This window comes from Pecten maximus, chromosome 7 (genome assembly GCF_902652985.1).
Source record: "Pecten maximus chromosome 7, xPecMax1.1, whole genome shotgun sequence".
Taxonomy (NCBI): Eukaryota; Metazoa; Mollusca; class Bivalvia; order Pectinida; family Pectinidae; genus Pecten; species Pecten maximus.
In genome coordinates, this window is record NC_047021.1 from 29,888,958 (window position 1) to 29,909,586 (window position 20,629).

General features: G+C 39.4%; 1 protein-coding gene across 1 annotated transcript; it reads left to right on the forward strand.

Annotated features, from left to right (window-relative positions):
- Positions 1-18,297: 18,297 nt before the first annotated feature.
- LOC117330524 lies at positions 18,298-20,176 on the forward strand. Its single transcript, XM_033888894.1, has one exon. It carries the CDS (start codon positions 18,374-18,376, stop codon positions 19,916-19,918), a length of 1,545 nt encoding a protein of 514 aa, XP_033744785.1. The 5' UTR covers positions 18,298-18,373; the 3' UTR covers positions 19,919-20,176.
- The last annotated feature ends 453 nt before the right edge of the window (positions 20,177-20,629 follow it).

Genomic DNA, 20,629 nt, shown 5'->3' on the forward strand with positions numbered 1-20,629 from the left:
TAAATGAGTTCCGGTATTTGTCTTCTCTATAGATTTTAATACAAATACATAACAAGTTTCCTATCCTACAGAGTACTGATTTATGTATTTATGTATTTATATGCTTTCTGTTGTCAGGTTGATCCCAAGTTTCTGAAGAACCTGAAGTTTGCCAAGAAGCACAACAAAAAAGCTCAGAAATAAGATGTGTAGCTTGTGTGAATAAATGTGAGGGGAGAAATATGTTGCTTGTTATTTTTTGAGAAATTATTAAATATCACTACACAGAAACTGATAGGCACAGGCATCTACTCCTGGTTAGTATCAAAATAGAAAAAAATATTGGCCCCTTCTCCAGTATATCAACATGGTGTAACACTTGAAGATCAGACGATGCATCGACTATGGAACAGAAGTAGGCTATTGGTTGGTCGACAGTTATATTTAGAATTGTTTACAGAGTTGTCGACCAATCAGATTGCCCCTTGCACACCACTCTTAAATATACCAGCTACTTTCGTTCCACAGTGGATGCATCATCGGCTATCGGGGCCCCTTTTGACCAATTTTCCAATCTTTAAATCATGGTGGCTTGAGAAAAAAAAATAGCATTGATATTTAAAGATTCTAAACCAATTATTGAAATTTGTTTGCATTTGATATTTTAGTCTTATTGAACTTAAAATTCAAAGTGAATCCAAGGTCAACCCCACCTTTTTTCCTTTTTCATTTTCGAGACTAACAGTATTTGGTCCACCTGTAGTTTGAACCATTGTTGGCAAAGGCAGTTCAAAAGTAGGATAATATTTGAAATACCTGGTATAACTAAAATTAGTTTACTTTGCCATAATTACTCAAATATCCAGGCCCTCTGGGCCTCTTGTTAACATAGTAGGAGCAGGGGATACTAGATGTTTTCACTAACAGGAGCAGGGGATACTAGATGTTTTCACTAACAGGAGCAGGGGATACTAGATGTTTTCACTAACAGGAGCAGGGGATACTAGATGTTTTCACTAACAGGAGCAGGGGATACTAGATGTTTTCACTAACAAGAAGCAAACACCTATGATACAGGATACTGTATAGTTAAAATTGACAAGACTAATATTTGTGTTTGTCCCAGCCGGTTTGAGTTTGAAATATGATTATCATATTTGTCTAGCAATAAGTGCATAAGGACAGCCTAAAATCAGTTAGACTACTAAAATTACTGAAGGGTGGACATATAACTTGAACTACCTCTTATATAGCAAGTGATGCAATTGGTATTTTTCAGACAATCATTAAAATCATCTGTTCTTCAATTTTAAAATTCAGCCTGTGTGAAGGTATATTGAGATTTCCTGTAGACAAAAACTGAAAGGAAAAGTTAACCGTTCAATGCATGGTAACACCTGGGCCAGTTCAAAAAACAACTCCCAGTACGTGATTTCTATAAATAATTACCAACTTTGATCATGGTTCATCGATCTTGTGCAAGCTATTCCAATACTCAACAGCTACATAAAGAACTTTCGTTCCAAAATCGTTAAAGCCACATACTCCCAAATATATATATAAATATAAATGTTTACATTTTGACCTCTTTACATATTTCACGCTTAATATATACCTAACAAATTTTCACGAATCAAAAACTTGAGGAAAATATGTATTTATGAAAGTATACGGGAAATTCCCAAAAATAACAAGGCATCGCAAACGATACAAATCCCCTCGCGTGCTAACACATGAACTCCAACGCAAAATGGGTGGTGGGGTTATTGCAGGACATTGAAATAACATCAGTTTGTCATTTGCACTGAACTGCAATAAACATGGATGGGCTTATTATCAGGCATGGGATATCGAGGTATTGCCATGCTGGACCAATATATGAAGTTTGGTCAGGATCCATTCAAAAATGAAGTCGCAACAACGCTGACAAAGATTTTCTAAAGATAGTAACGGTGACCTTGACCTTAACCTTGGCACCCTGAAACACGAACTTGTTTGAGGTATTGCCATGCTTGACCCATATATGAAGTTTGGTCAGGATCTGTTTAAAAATGAAGTCGCATTACAGCGCTGACAAAGATTTTCTATGAATAGTAACGGTGACATTGGCCTTGACCTTGGCGCCCTAAAACACGAACTTTTTCGAGGTATTCCCATGCTGGACCCATATATGAAGTTTGGTCAGGATCCGTTCAGAAATGAAGTCGCAAGAGTGCTGACAAAGATTTTCTATAAATAGTAACGGTGACCTTAACCTTGACCTTGGCACCCTGAAACACGAACTCGTTCGAGGTATACCCATATATGAAGTTTGGTCAGGATCCGTTCAAAAATGAAGTCGCAAGAGCGCTGACAAAGATTTTCTATAAATAGTAACGCTGACTTTGACCTTGACCTTGGCACCCTGAAACACGAACTCGTTCGAGGTATTCCCATATATGAAGTTTGGTCAGGATCCGTTCAGAAATGAAGTTGCAAGAGTGCTGACAAAGATTTTCTATAAATAGTAACGGTGACCTTGACCTTGACCTTGACCTTGGCACCCTGAAACACGAACTCGTTCGAGGTATTCCCATGCTGGACCCATACCTGAAGTTTGGCAAGAATCCGTTCAAAAATGAAGTCGCAAGAGCGCTGCAAAAAGTGAACATACGTACGTACGTACGAACGGAATGCTATATCCCCTCCCCGACTTTCGTCGCGAGGGGATAATAACTGGGTCCGACGGACCAAGTTCCTATGATAATTAGTCCTACAATGCGACGGGCGGGTTAACACAAAAGGCGGAACGCCGAAAGCGTGGTCTCGCTAAAACGCAGACAGATTCTGTCAAAAAGATACTTAAAAGGGATTGGAATCGGCGAAACCCAAGGATCTCCTTAGGAAAAAAGATTCGTTGGAAAATAGCAAGAGAGGAGGAATGAATATACTCGGAATTCCGATTTTGCCGGACGTCTATTGGATTGCTGGTTAGCTTTTTCCGTATTGTCAACTTCACGATCTTAATTTGATCGATGTTTTGTTGTATGAATGTGTTTATATTAATCAGTTGTTACGAAAATATTTTGCCGATATGTTCAAATAAACGCATAATTAGGCAAGTTCTCGATATGCTAACAACGGTCATGTGTGTAGTTAATATGTAGTGATGTTGTAGTCTCGTTCTCGTCTCCGTGACAAAAGTCACGCGATAAAAATAAATGCGAGTTTTTATACACTGATGTCGCAAGGATTCCCCAACTCCAGCGTCCAGTCCAGTGGTCATTTTAATGTTAGGAGAGTGTGAATGAGCATTTTGCCATTAATACATGTGTGCAACTAAAATCATGTAATTTGGGAGTATGCGGATTTAAAATGCTATTTTTCCCACCCAGATTTCACATGGAAACTTGATCCTGTGCATGGTTTTGTTCAACGCACACCTGTTATGTTTTTAAAGCACACATCATGCATATTAAATCGAATAGGTATGTACTCCTTAAAAATGTATAACCTAACGTTGCTTACTTGTAAGAGACCTCACTGTACATGTCCCTGCGGTGCACAACTGCAGTGGTTCTCGAAAACACCTGTTGGTCTTTCATGTCCTTGTACAAACGTAAATTGACATTTGACTGGTTGCATTGCTGGACTTTGACAGACCTAAGTGTCCCTCACAAACTACCTTATTGTCACCAGACAGTCATCTCAACACAAGGAATTGTCATAATAGGACAGTGAATTAGAATTTTGACTCGGTCATCGGTCATCACACGTTTCATATATAACGTTAAATAGTAAACATTTACGCTACATTGGACAACTGCGTAATGGTGTTTCAGGCGATTACAAAATGTCGGATGTATTAACTGATCAAAACCCACAAAAAAGATTTTTTTAAACATCATTCAGCCCTTGTGATATTTTTAAATGTCACGAATTTGGTTTTCACTTGAGAACATGACCTAAATCCTCAAGACGCTTCCTCTTCCGGACAACCTAGTACTATTCTCTCCTTGTAGTTTTCATGTCTCTTCTGTAAATATATTGTGTTCATATTTTGCTGTCACTTGATGAGACTTTTTATGTCGGATCCTAAAAAAACAGTTTAAAACTTAAATGGATCCTCGTCAACATTTGAATTAGAAATATACATTTAAAATGATGCTTTGTCTGCAAATAGAAAATAAATTACAGTATATAATCAGAAATGTGACAAATATTTAATATTTTCCTGAATGTTTGCAACTATCCAGTCTCACATAGACTCTACTTCTCGTGGGGAAGCACACTTACTGCTTTACACTATTGAAATTCTATTTTACAATGGATTGGATTATCTTCGGAGATACTTAATCCTTACCGACCTACAGGGTGATGCCATTCCAGTGTCTATGTTTACGTTTTCTGATAACGAGACACTTACTTTGAGTATATATATACAGTATATATTGTCCTTGATGACCATGGCGATGATTTTTCACCAACAAACCTAATCTCAAGATTGGCCGGACACAAACTGGGCAGCCACAGCTTGTCTAGATAAAACTCAGAAAATGAAGAACGAGTATTTAATCGATTTCTGTAATTGGAGGACGTACGATTTCCTGGATTCGATCTTGGACAAGCTAGCAGAACTGATGAAATCCCCTAATTGACTCGCATTCATTTTTCCATTGTTCAATATTCCATCCGAGGAAATTAACCAAAAAGGCCTACTGTTCTAATCTATTAGCCCGAGTTTCCTCTGGCCCTGACATCATGTCTGGTGTAGGGGCCCTACATCAGACATGGTGTCGGGGCCAGAGGAAACTCGGGCTGTTAATCTATTTGGGATGTGTGTCTTCAAACTTGACTTAAGATTCCGTACGTGGCAAGCAGTATAGGAAAGGTCTCTCCGCTTTCTCAGTACATCACGGTCCACGTGGTAATGTTCTCTCGTTAGTGGATATCGATTGTGACACGATATATATATATATATATATATAACTCTCGGTCCATGGTATATTATGAAATAATCGATCTTTGACTAATGAGCGTTCTAAACATTTTTGGCATGTGTTTGTCTACTTCCGGTTGAGATGACCCCGTCTCGCCTGCTAATGGATAGACATTCCGTTAATATATATAACTGAGAGAATCCATTATATGCGGAATAAATCAGACGATTTGTATCGTAATCTAAATATTAAAAGAGGCAATCCGCCAATATTTCTCAACAAATAATGCTTTTTGACTATACGTTTAATTGAACATCTTTCTCCAAATCATTGCGATTGTAACGGCATAGGAAAAAATGTTTTTCATCGAACCTAGGTAGACTCTTTTATACCTTGAATATTACGGGAGAAATGCTATTTTCGTGTGTTAAACATCGGTATGTAATTATTATCGGTACGATGATAACGAGGTGGCGGAAAACAACCGTCAATATTCCCTTGATTAAGACAGCGCTAACAAAACAATGTAAGGTATTTTTTAAATTCATTTCTTCACCTTGATAGTCGTTTACCTGATAACTTGACATATACTGAGCACATGGATAGTGTAAACCTTATCACTGGAATGTAAAATACATAGAAAGAGATTTAAAATGTTTGATCAAAGACTATATCTCGAAGCAAAATTATCTATCGTACATGTGGACATCAATAATGGTTATCTACCGTACATGTGGACATCAATAATGGTTATCTACCGTACATGTGGATATCAATAACGGTTATCTACCGTACATGTGGACATCAATAATGGTATCTACCGTACATGTGGACATCAATAATGTTATCTACCGTACATGTGGACATCAATAATGGTTATCTACCGTACATATGGACATCACTAATGATATCTACCGTACATGTGGACATCAATAATGGTTATCTACCGTACATGTGGACATCAATAATGGTTATCTACTGTACATGTGGACACCACTAACGGTTATCTACCGTACATGTGGACATCAATAAAGGTTATCTACCGTACATGTGGACATCAATAATGGTTATCTACCGTACATGTGGACATCACTAAAGGTATCTACCGTACATGTGGACATCAATAATGGTTATCTACCGTACATGTGGACATCAATAATGGTATCTACCGTACATGTGGACATCAATAATGGTTATCTACCGTACATGTGGACATAAATAATGGTTATCTACCGTACATGTGGACATCAATAATGGTTATCTACCGTACATGTGGACATCAATAATGGTTATCTACCGTACATGTGGACATCAATAATGGTTATCTACCGTACATGTTGACATCAATAAAGGTTATCTACCGTACATGTGGACACCACTAACGGTTATCTACCATACATGTGGACATCAATAATGGTATCTACCGTACATGTGGACATCAATAATGGTTATCTACTGTACATGTGGACATCAATAATGGTTATCTACCGTACATGTGGACATCAATAATGGTTATCTATCGTACATGTAAACATCAATAATGGTATCTACCGTACATGTGGACATCAATAATGGTATATACCATACATGTGGACATCAATAATGGTTATCTACCGTACATGTGGACATCAATAAAGGTTATCTACCGTACATGTGGACATCAATAATGGTTATCTATCGTACATGTGGACATCAATAAAGGTTATCTACCGTACATGTGGACATCAATAATAGTTATCTACCGTACATGTGGACATCAATAATGGTTATCTGCCGTACATGTGGACATCAATAATGGTTATCTGCCGTACATGTGGACATCAATAATGGTATATACCATACATGTGGACATCAATAATGGTTATCTACCGTACATGTGGACATCAATAATGGTATATACCATACATGTGGACATCAATAATGGTTATCTACCGTACATGTGGACATCAATAAAGGTTATCTACCGTACATGTGGACATCAATAATGTTATCTACCGTACACGTGGACATCAATAAAGGTTATCTACCATACATGTGGACATCAATAAAGGTTATCTACTGTACATGTGGACATCAATAAAGGTTATCTACTGTACATGTGGACATCAATAATGGTTATCTACCATACATGTGGACATCAATAATGGTTATCTACCGTACATGTGGACATCAATAAAGGTTATCTACCGTACATGTGGACATCAATAAAGGTTATCTACTGTACATGTGGACATCAATCATGGTATCTACCGTACATGTGGACATCAATAAAGGTTATCTACCGTACATGTGGACATCAATCACGGTATCTACCGTACATGTGGACATCAATAAAGGTTATCTACCGTACATGTGGACATCAATATTGGTTATCTACCGTACATGTGAACATCAATAATGGTATCTACCGTACATGTGGACATCAATAATGGTAATCTACCGTACATGTGGACATCAATAATGGTTATCTACCGTACATGTGGACATCAATAATGGTTATCTACCGTACATGTGGACATCAATAATGGTTATCTACCGTACATGTGGACATCAATAATGGTTATCTTCTGTACATGTGGACATCAATAATGGTTATCTGCCGTACATGTGGACATCAATAAAGGTTATCTACTGTACATGTGGACATCAATAATGGTTATCTGCCGTACATGTGGACATCAATAAAGGTTATCTACTGTACATGTGGACATCAATCATGGTATCTACCGTACATGTGGACATCAATAAAGGTTATCTACCGTACATGTGGACATCAATCATGGTATCTACCGTACATGTGGATATTAATAAAGGTTATCTATCGTACATGTGAACATCAATAATGGTTATCTACCGTACATGTGGACATCAATAATGGTTATCTACCGTACATGTGGACATCAATAATGGTATCTACCGTACATGTGGACATCAATAATGGTTATCTACCGTACATGTGGACATCAATAATGGCTATCTACCGTACATGTGGACATCAATAATGGTATCTACCGTACATGTGGACATCAATAATGGTTATCTACCGTACATGTGGACATCAATAATGGTTATCTACCGTACATGTGGACATCAATAATGGTTATCTACCGTACATGTGGACATCAATAATGGTTATCTACCATACATGTGGACATCAATAATGGCTATCTACCGTACATGTGGACATCAATAATGGTTATCTACCGTACATGTGGACATCAATAATGGTATCTACCGTACATGTGGACATCAATAATGTTATCTACCGTACATGTGGACATCAATAAAGGTTATCTACCGTACATGTGGACATCAATAATGTTATCTACCGTACATGTGGACATCAATAAAGGTTATCTACCATACATCTGGACATCAATAATGGTATCTACCGTACATGTGGACATCAATAATGGTATCTACCGTACATGTGGACATCAATAAAGGTTATCTACCATACATCTGGACATCAATAATGGTATCTACCGTACATGTGGACATCAATAATGGTTATCTACCGTACATCTGGACATCAATAATGGTATCTACCGTACATGTTGACATCAATAATGGTTATCTACCGTACATGTGGACATCAATAAAGGTTATCTACCATACATCTGGACATCAATAATGGTATATACCATACATGTTGACATCAATCATGGTATCTACCGTACATGTGGACATCAATAAAGGTTATCTACCGTACATGTGGACATCAATAATGGTTATCTGCCGTACATGTGGACATCAATAAAGGTTATCTGCCGTACACACTGACATCAATAATGGTTATCTACCGTACATGTGGACATCAATAATGGTATCTACCGTACATGTGGACATCAATAATGGTTATCTTCTGTACATTGGGATATTATTAAAAGTTATCCACTGTACATAAGGTTTCCTACCCTAAACATTTATGTAGGGTATCTACGTTTTTGTCAGGCAAATCAAACATTACCCGTTCTCATTTTATACGTGTAAAGACGGCTAGCAGCATCTTAATATAATTTACTTTTGCGTCATGGATTTTAGATAAGTGACGGAAGACAGACGAATGATTTGTTAGGATTTCTGGCAACGACTGGGTATTTGTCTTGTTTATTACAGCTAGGTCTGGCATGAAGTGAAACAAATTCAATTTTGTTTGAAAAACTAAGTGGTAATCCAGTGTGGATAAAACATTTACTGATTATAATCCAGGCATGTAATTATGTTTAGACCAGAGAATGCATCCCCACAGAACTGCGCAGATATCCGTCCAGTTTCAGTTTTAAATGGACGGTTGATTTTATTATTATCTCTTTATTTTTTTTTTAATTTTCACGCTGATGACGACAACACACATTGATGAAACATATTTTCCATGTGATTTGCCGTTAGTCATAGATTTCATCATCGGAAACGCTTCGTATTGATTATTTAAGTTACTTATCTATATTGGTCGAACGTTTACGTTCAGCTTCTGCGAATTTGATGTAGTTTCCGCTGGTCATTAGATATAATGGTGTCTACACTGCAGCCACCCAGCCAACGTCAATAGAAATGTATCTAGACCAGCTGGAGGAGGTCAAGGTCGCAGTGAATGATACATGCTGGTGCATGATGAAAGAGAACTTGACTTTTCAATGTATTTCTTGTTTGTCTATTAAACCTTACAGTATTTCAACGTCAAAGCTCATAACGGCAGCTTCACTCCCATCAACAGTTTATGAGATTTGGTGTTTGTGGTGGTCTATTGTGCCATTTCGTAAGACATACGACAACATAACGGACTGTTGTTTCGCGGAATTGAATGTCAATGCGTGAACGAATCTCCTTGTAGTAGGTGGTGGCTACATCACTGAGAAATGCATCACGTATTTGTATTTCTCAGAATAATTGGGGGGGGGGGGGGGGGTGTAAAGATAAAGTGCCTTTCTACAGGCTACAACCATGACAACACGTGCTCTGAGCTTCATGCCTGTTGTCAGGCAGATTTTCTGTAGTTATGGTTTTTATTTAAGATTTTATTTACCATACATGTATTTAAACTTTAAAGAAGTTAAAGATGAATGGATTTTAAAGGACATACTCTCAAAACAAACAAAAAATACTTATTGGCGAGGAATAATACAGAAAGCTCACGAAATGGCACAGATCAACACTCCACAATGACAATGTACCCCCTGTGGACACTTCTGATTTTTTATGTCTTCCTTATATGGCTATTTTCCCCTTTGTATACTCAATACTGTATGTAGGTCGGGCGTGATTGTTGGATCAATATTTAGTTATGGCCATTTGTGTAGTAAATATTCCAGACTGTCTGCCAGATTCCCGTCCAGTTCCTTGGAATAACAACGTCTTTGTATACTTCGCGTAGTGATGTATTGATCCCGTTATTGTTAAAAGATAACTGTCTCGGTATCTACGAAGTTGATACACATGTATGGAGATATAGAGTTATTTTATTCATATATGTTTTTAATTGATATTATTATTATTATTTTGTAAATACATGTTGGAGAGCGAGAAAAATACACATGTTCTTACCTAACATATATGCAAAGAGGAGAGTAATCTGAGAACCCTTTAGAATATGTTTTGCTCCCCAGCATGCTTGGAAACACGAAAACGACCAAAAATAAATCTGCTGTCCCCCGCTGCAACATTTGCTGTCTTCCGTTTCTATTTCATAAGTTCTACATTTTCCTTCCTATGGCTTAAATTGGCCTATAGGTTGAACATTCGAAATGGCGAGGAAGGTCACGAGTTCTGTCCGCAGACCAATATAAACGGAAGTCTATAGAATTGGGATTTACTGCTTACTGCCTAACGTCCGGCTTTAAAGTTGACGGTAATGAATGGTTAGCATATTGCCTGTATAACGCCGGTAGTGTGATTACATTATAAAAATATCCGCCAGTCACCCCATAATCCGTGGACAACGCCATCAATCACCCCATAATCCTTGGACAACGCTATCAGTCACCCCATAATCCGTGGACAACGCTATCAGTCACCCCATAATCCATGGACAACGCCATGCATCTTTAGACGTTACGTGGACGTAAAACTCCAACAAAATAAAAGCAAATACCGCATTTTCTCTTTACAATATTAATTTTTAAAATCTTATTCTGGAGACTAGTTTCTGATATGATATTACTTGAATGGCTATTTAACAATCATGAACTATAAGTACACGTTTAGCAGTTTCAAAACTTGTAGCTTCTTGCAAAATCAATGTTGCGAAAAATTGACTTTGAACCTGAAGTACAATTTTCACTTCAATATTATTGACTACCATTTGGATCAATATGTAGTTTTATCATACCTCTCCTTATTTTACACTATATCAAAAGTAGACAACAGAAATGCTATTTGAACCACATCCTCCAAAAATGCTTTATACCAGGTTAATATAAACACCAGTTAGGAATATCAACCCATATTTAGTCCAAGTAAATATAAGTTTTCAGGGTCATATTGCAACATATTCACCGAAGTAAAAGTCTTAAACTTAAACGAAAAAACATACCTACGAAATTAACCAATTGAAAAATAAGTTATATCTGTGTAAAGAGCTTTGTGGTGATACAGTTGAAACCACGTGACCAGAAATACATATCCAAATATGGACTTAAAAGCGTTACTGTGTCTTTGTCAGTTGGATTGCAAGACTATTCTGGTTTATGGGATAGTTCTCGGGCTTCTCGCCCCACCTGAATGTTACTTATATACTTATACAGCGTAAGGTTGAATCAATAGTTATACATGTCTTAGCTGAGTCTGCTCCTCAGAAGGTTTCCCAACGCTGTCATTTATCAAAAGAAAAAAAAAAGAAAGAAAAAAGAAAAAAAACTAAATCAATTGTTCTGACGTCAGCTAGCACGCGTCAATGTATAATGATTATCTTCAAATTTCTAATAAAGAAGTACATTTGTAAACAACAAACATGTGTATGTTATTTGTAAATGAATTAATAGTACACCTGAGGATGAGGATTGAAATTCAAAGAATAGCCAGCTTATTAATTCTATGGATCTGTGCACGTTGTTCCAAGTTGAAGGAGAAAACGCACTCAGATTTTGAAATGATATGTCGGAATATCGCCTTGTTACATGAAGAGCAATTAAGGCGACGAGTGCGATCGAATGGTGTGCAGAATGCACATCTTTGTATTACGGTCTTATCAACATCTATTCCCAAAACCTCACTCGTCACTTTGCCTTCAGATATGGATATAACAGACAGAATTGTTTCGCCCGTGCACCGCGTTGGCCTTTTCAGTAATAGTGTCTGGGGGTCCATGCTTCAAAACACGTTCATTGGCACGTGTAGGGAAGCATCAGGGGATGATACTAATCCCGGGCTCGCTGAGAGTGGAGATGACGTCATTGAACGTGCTCGATATGCTTGTCCGGACGGGGATTGTTTTACAGGATGCACGGTAGACACAATGCATTCGACTCTAATACATTTACGAGACAGTATTCAATTAAAGCTTAGAATGAAATTAATGTTAATACACGTGTTTCTGTATGCAGTGTACATGTATCAGATATCATTCAGATAGTGTGGTAGGGGAAATTTGAAAAATGGTTTATCTTGTAGAAACAATGCATCTATTGTCTTACGTAATATAATAGCTAGTTTTATACATACGTAACAAAAATAAACACATGGCTTAAATGTCAGGTTAGTTAGTTAAAGACACCTGCCGATATACTGTTTTGCTTAAATTCGTACAGAACAAAGTCCATGCACTGTAACACCTACAGTTGTAACACCTCCCACAATGGTAACCCCGACTACATGTGATCCCACCGATAATTGTAACCTCATCATTGATTGTAATCTCACCGATAATTGTAATCTCATCCACTGTTGTAATCCTACCCACAAGTGTAACCCTACCCACCATCGTGACCCCACCCACAAGTGTAACCCCACCCACCATAGTAACACCACCCATAACTAATCTCATCCACTGTTGTAATCCCACCCACAAGTGTAACCCCACCCACCATAGTAACACCACCCATAACTAATCTCATCCACTGTTGTAATCCCACCCACAAGTGTAACCCCACCCACCATCGTGACCCCACCCACAAGTGTAACCCCACCCACCATAGTAACACCACCCATAACTAATCTCATCCACTGTTGTAATCCCACCCACAAGTGTAACCCCACCCACCATCGTGACCCCACCCACAAGGGTAACCCCACCCACCATCGTGACCCCACCCACAAGGGTAACCCCACCCACCATCGTGACCCCACCCACAAGTGTAACCCCACCCACCATCGTGACCCCACCCACAAGTGTAATCCCTCCCACCATCGTGACCCCACCCACAAGTGTAATCCCACCCACCATCGTGACCCCACCCACAAGTGTAATCCCTCCCAACATCGTGACCCCACCCACAAGTGTAATCCCTCCCACCATCGTGACCCTACCCGCAACTGTAACCCCATCCGCTATTTAACCAAAACAATGTAGCACAAGCCACAAATGTAACCCGACCTACTATTGGAACCCGACCCACTATTGTAACCCGACTCACTATTGTGACCCGACCCACTATTGTAACCCGACCCACTATTGTAACCCGACCCACTATTGTAAACCGACCCACTATTGTGACCCGTCTCACTATTGTAAACCGACCCACTATTGTAACCCGACTACTATTGTAACCCGACCCACTATTGTAACCCGACCCACTATTGTAAACCGACCGACTATTGGAACCCGACCCACTATAGTAACCCGACCCACTATTGTAACCCGACCCACTATTGTGGCCCGACCAACTATTGTAACCCGACCCAATATTGTAACAAGACCCACTATTGTGACCCGTCTCACTATTGTAAACCGACCCACTATTGTAACCCGACCTACTATTGTAACCCGACCCACTATTGTAACCAAACCCGCTATTGTAACCCGACTACTATTGTAACCCGACTACTATTGTAACCCGACCTACTATTGTAACCCGACCTACTATTGTAACCCGACCTACTATTGTAACCCGACCCACTATTGTAACCCGGCCCACTATTGCAACCCGACTACTATTGTAACCCGACCCACTATTGTAACCCGACCCACTATTGTAACTCGACCCACTATTGTAACACGACCCACTATTGTAACCCGACCGACTATTGTAACCCAACCCACTATTGTGACCCGACCCACTATTGTAACCTAACTCACTATTGTAGCCCGACCCACTATTGTAACCCGACCTACTATTGTAACCTAACTCACTATTGTGACCCGACCCACTATTGTAGCCCGACCCACTATTGTAACCCGACCTACTATTGTAACCTAACTCACTATTGTGACCCGTCTCACTATTGTAAACTAACCCACTATTGTAACCCGACCTACTATTGTGGCCCGACCCACTATTGTAACCCGACCCACTATTGTAACCCGACCCACTATTGTAACCCGACCTACTATTGTGGCCCGACCCACTATTGTAACCCGACCCACTATTGTAACCCGACCCACTATTGTAACCCGACCTACTATTGTAACCTAACTCACTATTGTAACCCGACCTACTATTGTAACCTAACTCACTATAGTAACCCGACCCACTATTGTAACCCGACCCACTATTGTAACCCGACCTACTATTGTAACCTAACTCACTATTGTAACCCGACCTACTATTGTAACCCGACCCACTATTGTAACCCGACCTACTATTGTAACCCGACCTACTATTGTAACCCGACCCACTATTGTAACCCGACCTACTATTGTAACCCGACCCACTATTGTAACCCGACCTACTATTGTAACCCGACCCACTATTATAAACTAACCCACTATTGTAACCCGACCTACTATTGTAACCCGACCCACTATTGTAACCCGACCTACTATTGTAACCCGACCTACTATTGTAACCCGACCTACTATTGTAACTCGACCCACTATTGTAACCCGGCCCACTATTGTGACCCGACCCACTATTGTAACCCGGCCCACTATTGTAACCCGGCCCACTATTGTAACCCGACCGACTATTGTAACCCGACCTACTATTGTAACCCGACCGACTATTGTAACCCGACCTACTATTGTAACCCGACGTACTATCGTAACCTAACCCACTATTGTAACCCGACCCACTATTGTAACCCAACCCACTATTGTAACCCGACCCACTATTGTAACCCGACCCACTTTTGTAACCCGACCTGCTATTGAGGCCCGACCCACTATTGTAACCCGACCCACTATTGTAACCCGACCTACTATTGAGGCCCGACCCACTATTGTAACCCGACCCACTATTGTAACCCGACCTACTATTGTAACCTAACTCACTATTGTAAACCGACCCACTTTTGTAACCCGACCCAATATTGTGGCCCGACCAACTATTGTGGCCCGACCAACTATTGTAACCCGACCTACTATCGTAACCTAACCCACTATTGTAACCCGACCTACTATTGTAACCTAACTCACTATTGTAAACCGACCGACTATTGTAACCCGACCCACTATTGTGGCCCGACCAACTATTGTAACCCGACCTACTATCGTAACCTAACCCACTATTGTAACCCGGCCTATTATTGTAACCCGACCCACTATTGTAATTCGACCTTCTATTGTAACACGGCCCACTATTGTAACCCGACCGACTATTGGAACCCGACCCACTATTGTAACCCGACCTACTATTGTAACCCGACCCACTATTGTCATTCGACCTTCTATTGTAACACGACCTACTATTGTAACCCGACCCACTATTGGAACCCGACCTTCTATTGTAACACGACCCACTAATGTAACCCGACCTTCTATTGTAACCAGACCAACTATAGTAACCCGGTTACACTCATGTGTGCAGATCCAGTCAGTATTGTAACCAGTGAAAGTCATGAATTGAGTACACAGGGAAGGTTTTCGTGGCATAAAAAGCGTCATTAAATAACATCAGAACGTAACCAAGTAAATTTGCACGAGCGCCGCAGATGTCGCTACATGTCGGAAGTGAAACATTTCGAGAAATTTCGAAATGAGAAACAATTAATATGTCGTTTGCGGAGCCTCCCGTTTATCTATCACCGGAATTCGCTACGTGATATAATATAGACCACGACTGTTTGGCATGCTTACGTTAAAAACCATGTCAGGCTATTTCCATCGAGGTTTACTTAGAAAATTGGATGCAACATTTTTTAACAAAGCTTGATGTCTATCAAAATATTTAAAACACCATGGAGGGTATTTATAAACTGTTCCTATATCCTCCTGCTGGGAAAATCTGATATGTACACACTTAATGTACGGCATTATCTGGAAATCTGAAAAGAAAACATCAAATTCTTGTTTACAGCAGAAAGCCATGATTACGTGAATGTGTAGCTTGGCCAGACACGTGTGATTCTGATTTCTCATAATGCACATACATGAACCACATTAATGAGAAATCGCCCATTATTTTAATTTTGGGAAAAAACTTGTTTAGATGATGGTATCAAATGTTTATCTTTATTATACACATTTAAAGATGAAAGAAGATTAATTTAAAAAATAACATCTCCAGGAAAACATTACGTTCATTAAATCAATCCTCGTAGTCGAAATGATTTTGTTGGACTTAATGGCAGCCGTCGGCTTTCTGCTGACAGTTAATCATTCTTTACAAGCATATACCGATTGTGATCGAGATTAGTCTATCATTAATGGCTGTTTTCACTGTGGGTATGTCGGCTGTACCTGATTCGTCAATTCACCTCTGGTACAGGATGGGGACAATGATTGTTAGACGAAAGTCGATTTTGTATGAGGACATGGACATTTTGGATTTTTTTTTTGAAATGGACATAAGGATATGGCCATTTTGGAACTATTTGTCAAAAGAAAATTAGGATATGGACATATTGGAACTATTTGTCAAATGAACATTAGGACAAGATAATTTTGGAAATATTTGTCAAATGGAAATGAGGACGGATAATTTCGAACCTATTTGTCAAATGGAAATGAGGGCAGGAGAAATTTGGAACTATTTGACAAAAGGAAACGAGGATTGGATAATTCTTAAACTGATTGTAAGATTGAAGTCGATTTTATTCCGAAACATTTAATTTGTCAAATATTGATGACGATAGGAGAAATTCGGAACTATAATTTTTCAAAAGCAAGATTTCCTTAAAGATAGGAAGATTTTGGGACTATTTGTCTGTTGGAAGTCTATCCTGTGAGAAAGGCACATACGAAATGTGATTCTGACATACAGGGCTCAATCTTGACCAGGTGGCCTATTTGACTACCAAATCATAAAATCTAGGCGCCGATTGGAATTGTTAGTCACCAATTAGCCTAGTTGTCATAAATATGAAGAAAAAAACCTCTTATAATTCTTCAGATCAGTATAACATCTCTGTAACGTTTTTGATTGTGAACATCATTTTAGCATTGACTGCAACCGTTGAAAGATTAACCAACATGCAAATATTCACATTTTTTTAGTGTGCATGTAGGCACCTTATATGTCAATAACAGGTTGCCAATGGTGAATTTAAGGCGCCATGGTCACTAAATTAGGCGCCACTTTGAGCCCTGACATACCACTAGTTAATCACGCAAAATAGACTTTGAACGTGACATCACACGAACAGGTAGAACCTTTTGGTGGCAACATTCTTGGCGCGGCGAGGTCTTTTTTAATATAATATTGATATTGTAATGTGTTACTTTGAAGCTCAGTGGTTTTTTATTATGGATCTGCCAACTTAACAAGTCCAGGAGGAACGTAACATGATACATATCAAACGCATCATATCTTTGATGAGTTTTTTTTTTTTACAAACTAGCTCACAATAACTGGTGTCGGGAAGCATCATCGAACATGATAGATTAGACAAGCAGTTAAACACAAACATCTTAACGGTCGATAATACAGAAAACAGGCCTTTTTGTCTGTCAAAACAATTTGGAGTTAAGTCAAAACGACTTCGTTAACGTAAATTCCAGATGAACCTGTCCTTGAAAACCTATGCGAATGAGCGACGCTAGCAGATAAGAAAAAGCTCACGACTCCGCTGGCCATATCTAAATACTGCTTCCGCTATGTCGACTTCAACATCCTCCCCTCAACGGCATTGGAATTCTCATTATAAGGGTTTCGTAATTAGTAGGGTTACACACAACATTCTTTGATCGGTTTAAATGTCAAATCCACTCCTCTTTCTCAAAAGGAGGGATACGGCAGGTGTATGTGTATGTGTTCTATTTCTGGTTGTGCGCGTTCTGTATACTGCCTGTAAGTGGGTTTCCGTGATAAGGACCTAAGTAGCGATACAGACAGATCCTATTTAAGCCTCCGTCATAGGGAGCCGGACGCTTACTGTTCGGCGCACACGATAAATTTAAACAAACATTCTTTCAATTCTTAAATATTTTAAAATTGTTCAATATGGCGATGTTTCGGAAATTGCATGTTCATAGACGGAAGGATAGTTTGATTCCAGACACCTGTCCACTCCACGGAGGTCAACTGACCATGTTCTGTGTCACGTGTGATGTGACATGCTGTCTGCTTTGTCTTGACGAGACACACCACGCCCACTCGGTGACGGATAAAGACACGGCAAGGGAAAACAAGATGGCGGTCGTCAATAGCATGATACAGCGTATCCAAGGGTCATTAGGTCCGGATATGAAGAGGAAAGTGGAAGCTCTCCGGGATGGGAGGAGAAAAAATAAAAGGGACTTTAAAGACCTTATGAACACTATTCTCGATCGTGGGGACGATTTGAGGTTAGAAATAGACGACATCGTCAATGAATATGTCGATGAATGTGAAGCTATGCGAAAACGGAACGACGAAATCTTAACGGAAATTATCAAATCGTATGAAAAGAGTGAAAAGGATATTAATGGATTCATGTCTGTTTTTCTAGACGCTACCTCATCCGGCCAACTGTCAAAACTTACGGAAGCAGTGCGGATATGCAATGACTCTGTTGAGAAAGCGCTTCCAAAGCGACAGAGAACGAAACTGTTTTTACCAAAATTTGTCAAAGGTGACATTAACAGAAAGGAGTTTAGGAGTAACATAGGAAAACTTGAATTACAGTCGAAAACAAAAAATGGAGATACATTTCATATCATGTCTGAGTTTGTTCACAAAACTCCGTTTCAGCTGCGGTCACTGAAAAGCGCGCAATTGAACTGCGTATGGATCGGTTGTTGGGATAATGTTGTTCATTTAACGGACCGAAGTGGAGAGGTGTTACGCTCAGTGACATGTGGAGTTACAGTGATGGACATTTGTGTAGGATTGGATAACAGTTTATGGCTGGTATGTGAAGACAACAGTGTACGATGTGTCGCTGAGGGTAACGTCACTTCCGGTACTAAGGAAACGCCTATCGTAGCTGTAAACGGACGTGCTGTCGTAGTGCCCAGTTACAAGGCTGAACATGCAGTGTTCCACACCGAATGGACACCGTATTCTGTCTGTATGAGTACCGACGACATGTTGTACATTACAATGTCCATGAACACTGTGACCAACAACCATGTCGGACGGCTGGCCAGGTTCCGCACAGACGGTGAAATGGTGGATCTGACGGAGAAGGATTCTAATGGGCAACCATTATTCGCAAAGCCCCAGAGGATGGCCATACATCAGAAATCATCTAAGGTGGCTGTGGTGGACTTTACTCAAAGCACAGTTGTCTTGAACAAAGATTTGACCTTCCGTTTCCGGTACGTGGACGATAAAAATGGATTTAGTCCTTGTGATGTCTCATTCGACGTTGACGAAAATATCTTGATATGTGACTCGGGCTCTAGAAGTGTTGTCATGGTGGATATGTCCGGAGTCCTGAAGCGGCGTTTGCTGGAGTTTGACGGAGTGACACCAGCCGTGGTGTCATGTGATTCGGGAGGGAAAGTGTGGGTCGGTCTGGAAGACAAAAAAGTCGTGGTGTTCCAACACAGACCCCCAGACTGATCATGTGACATACGGTATGTCGCTAAAGTCTTGAGCTAACTTTGATATCAATAATCGCGGACAATATATGTGTTGAAAATAAGATCGATGCTATTTTATCTCGTACAATAGAAGTAAATGTAAAGACACTCTATAACAATAACCTATAGTTCTTAGGGTAGTTCACACCATGGCCAGAATGAAAGGGTTTAGACATCTGATATGGAATGTAATATTATACTTCGGAAGGACGAATAAAATTTGTCTCCTTACATACCACTCATATTTGTGACTTTTATTTTGAACATCTCTATCAAAACTGCTTTGACCATCGATTGATATTTCTCTCGAGTGTATAACATGTCAGCCATTTATAATAATGTAAAATGTCATTGGTCCCGCGACCTGGATGACGTCATAATCGTCTTTATTGGACGACTAGAATACGCCTGTCGAAACTGATGTTCTATCTAATGGGTTACGACTAACTGATTTACTTTAGCTTGAATGACGTATCTGTCTACACCAAAACCTCAGAAGGTTTAAGGAATAGATTTAAACCAACTGTTTAGATATAGAATACAGTCGATATATGACAGTTTTACAGAAAAAAGTGTATTTTTCGTCAAGGCTATAACCGCCACACCTAGACATTGCAAATGCCAGTTATTTTTTAATACACAAAGAAAAGTTGTGAGCATACGGTTTTGAGATAAACAATACATGTTTGGA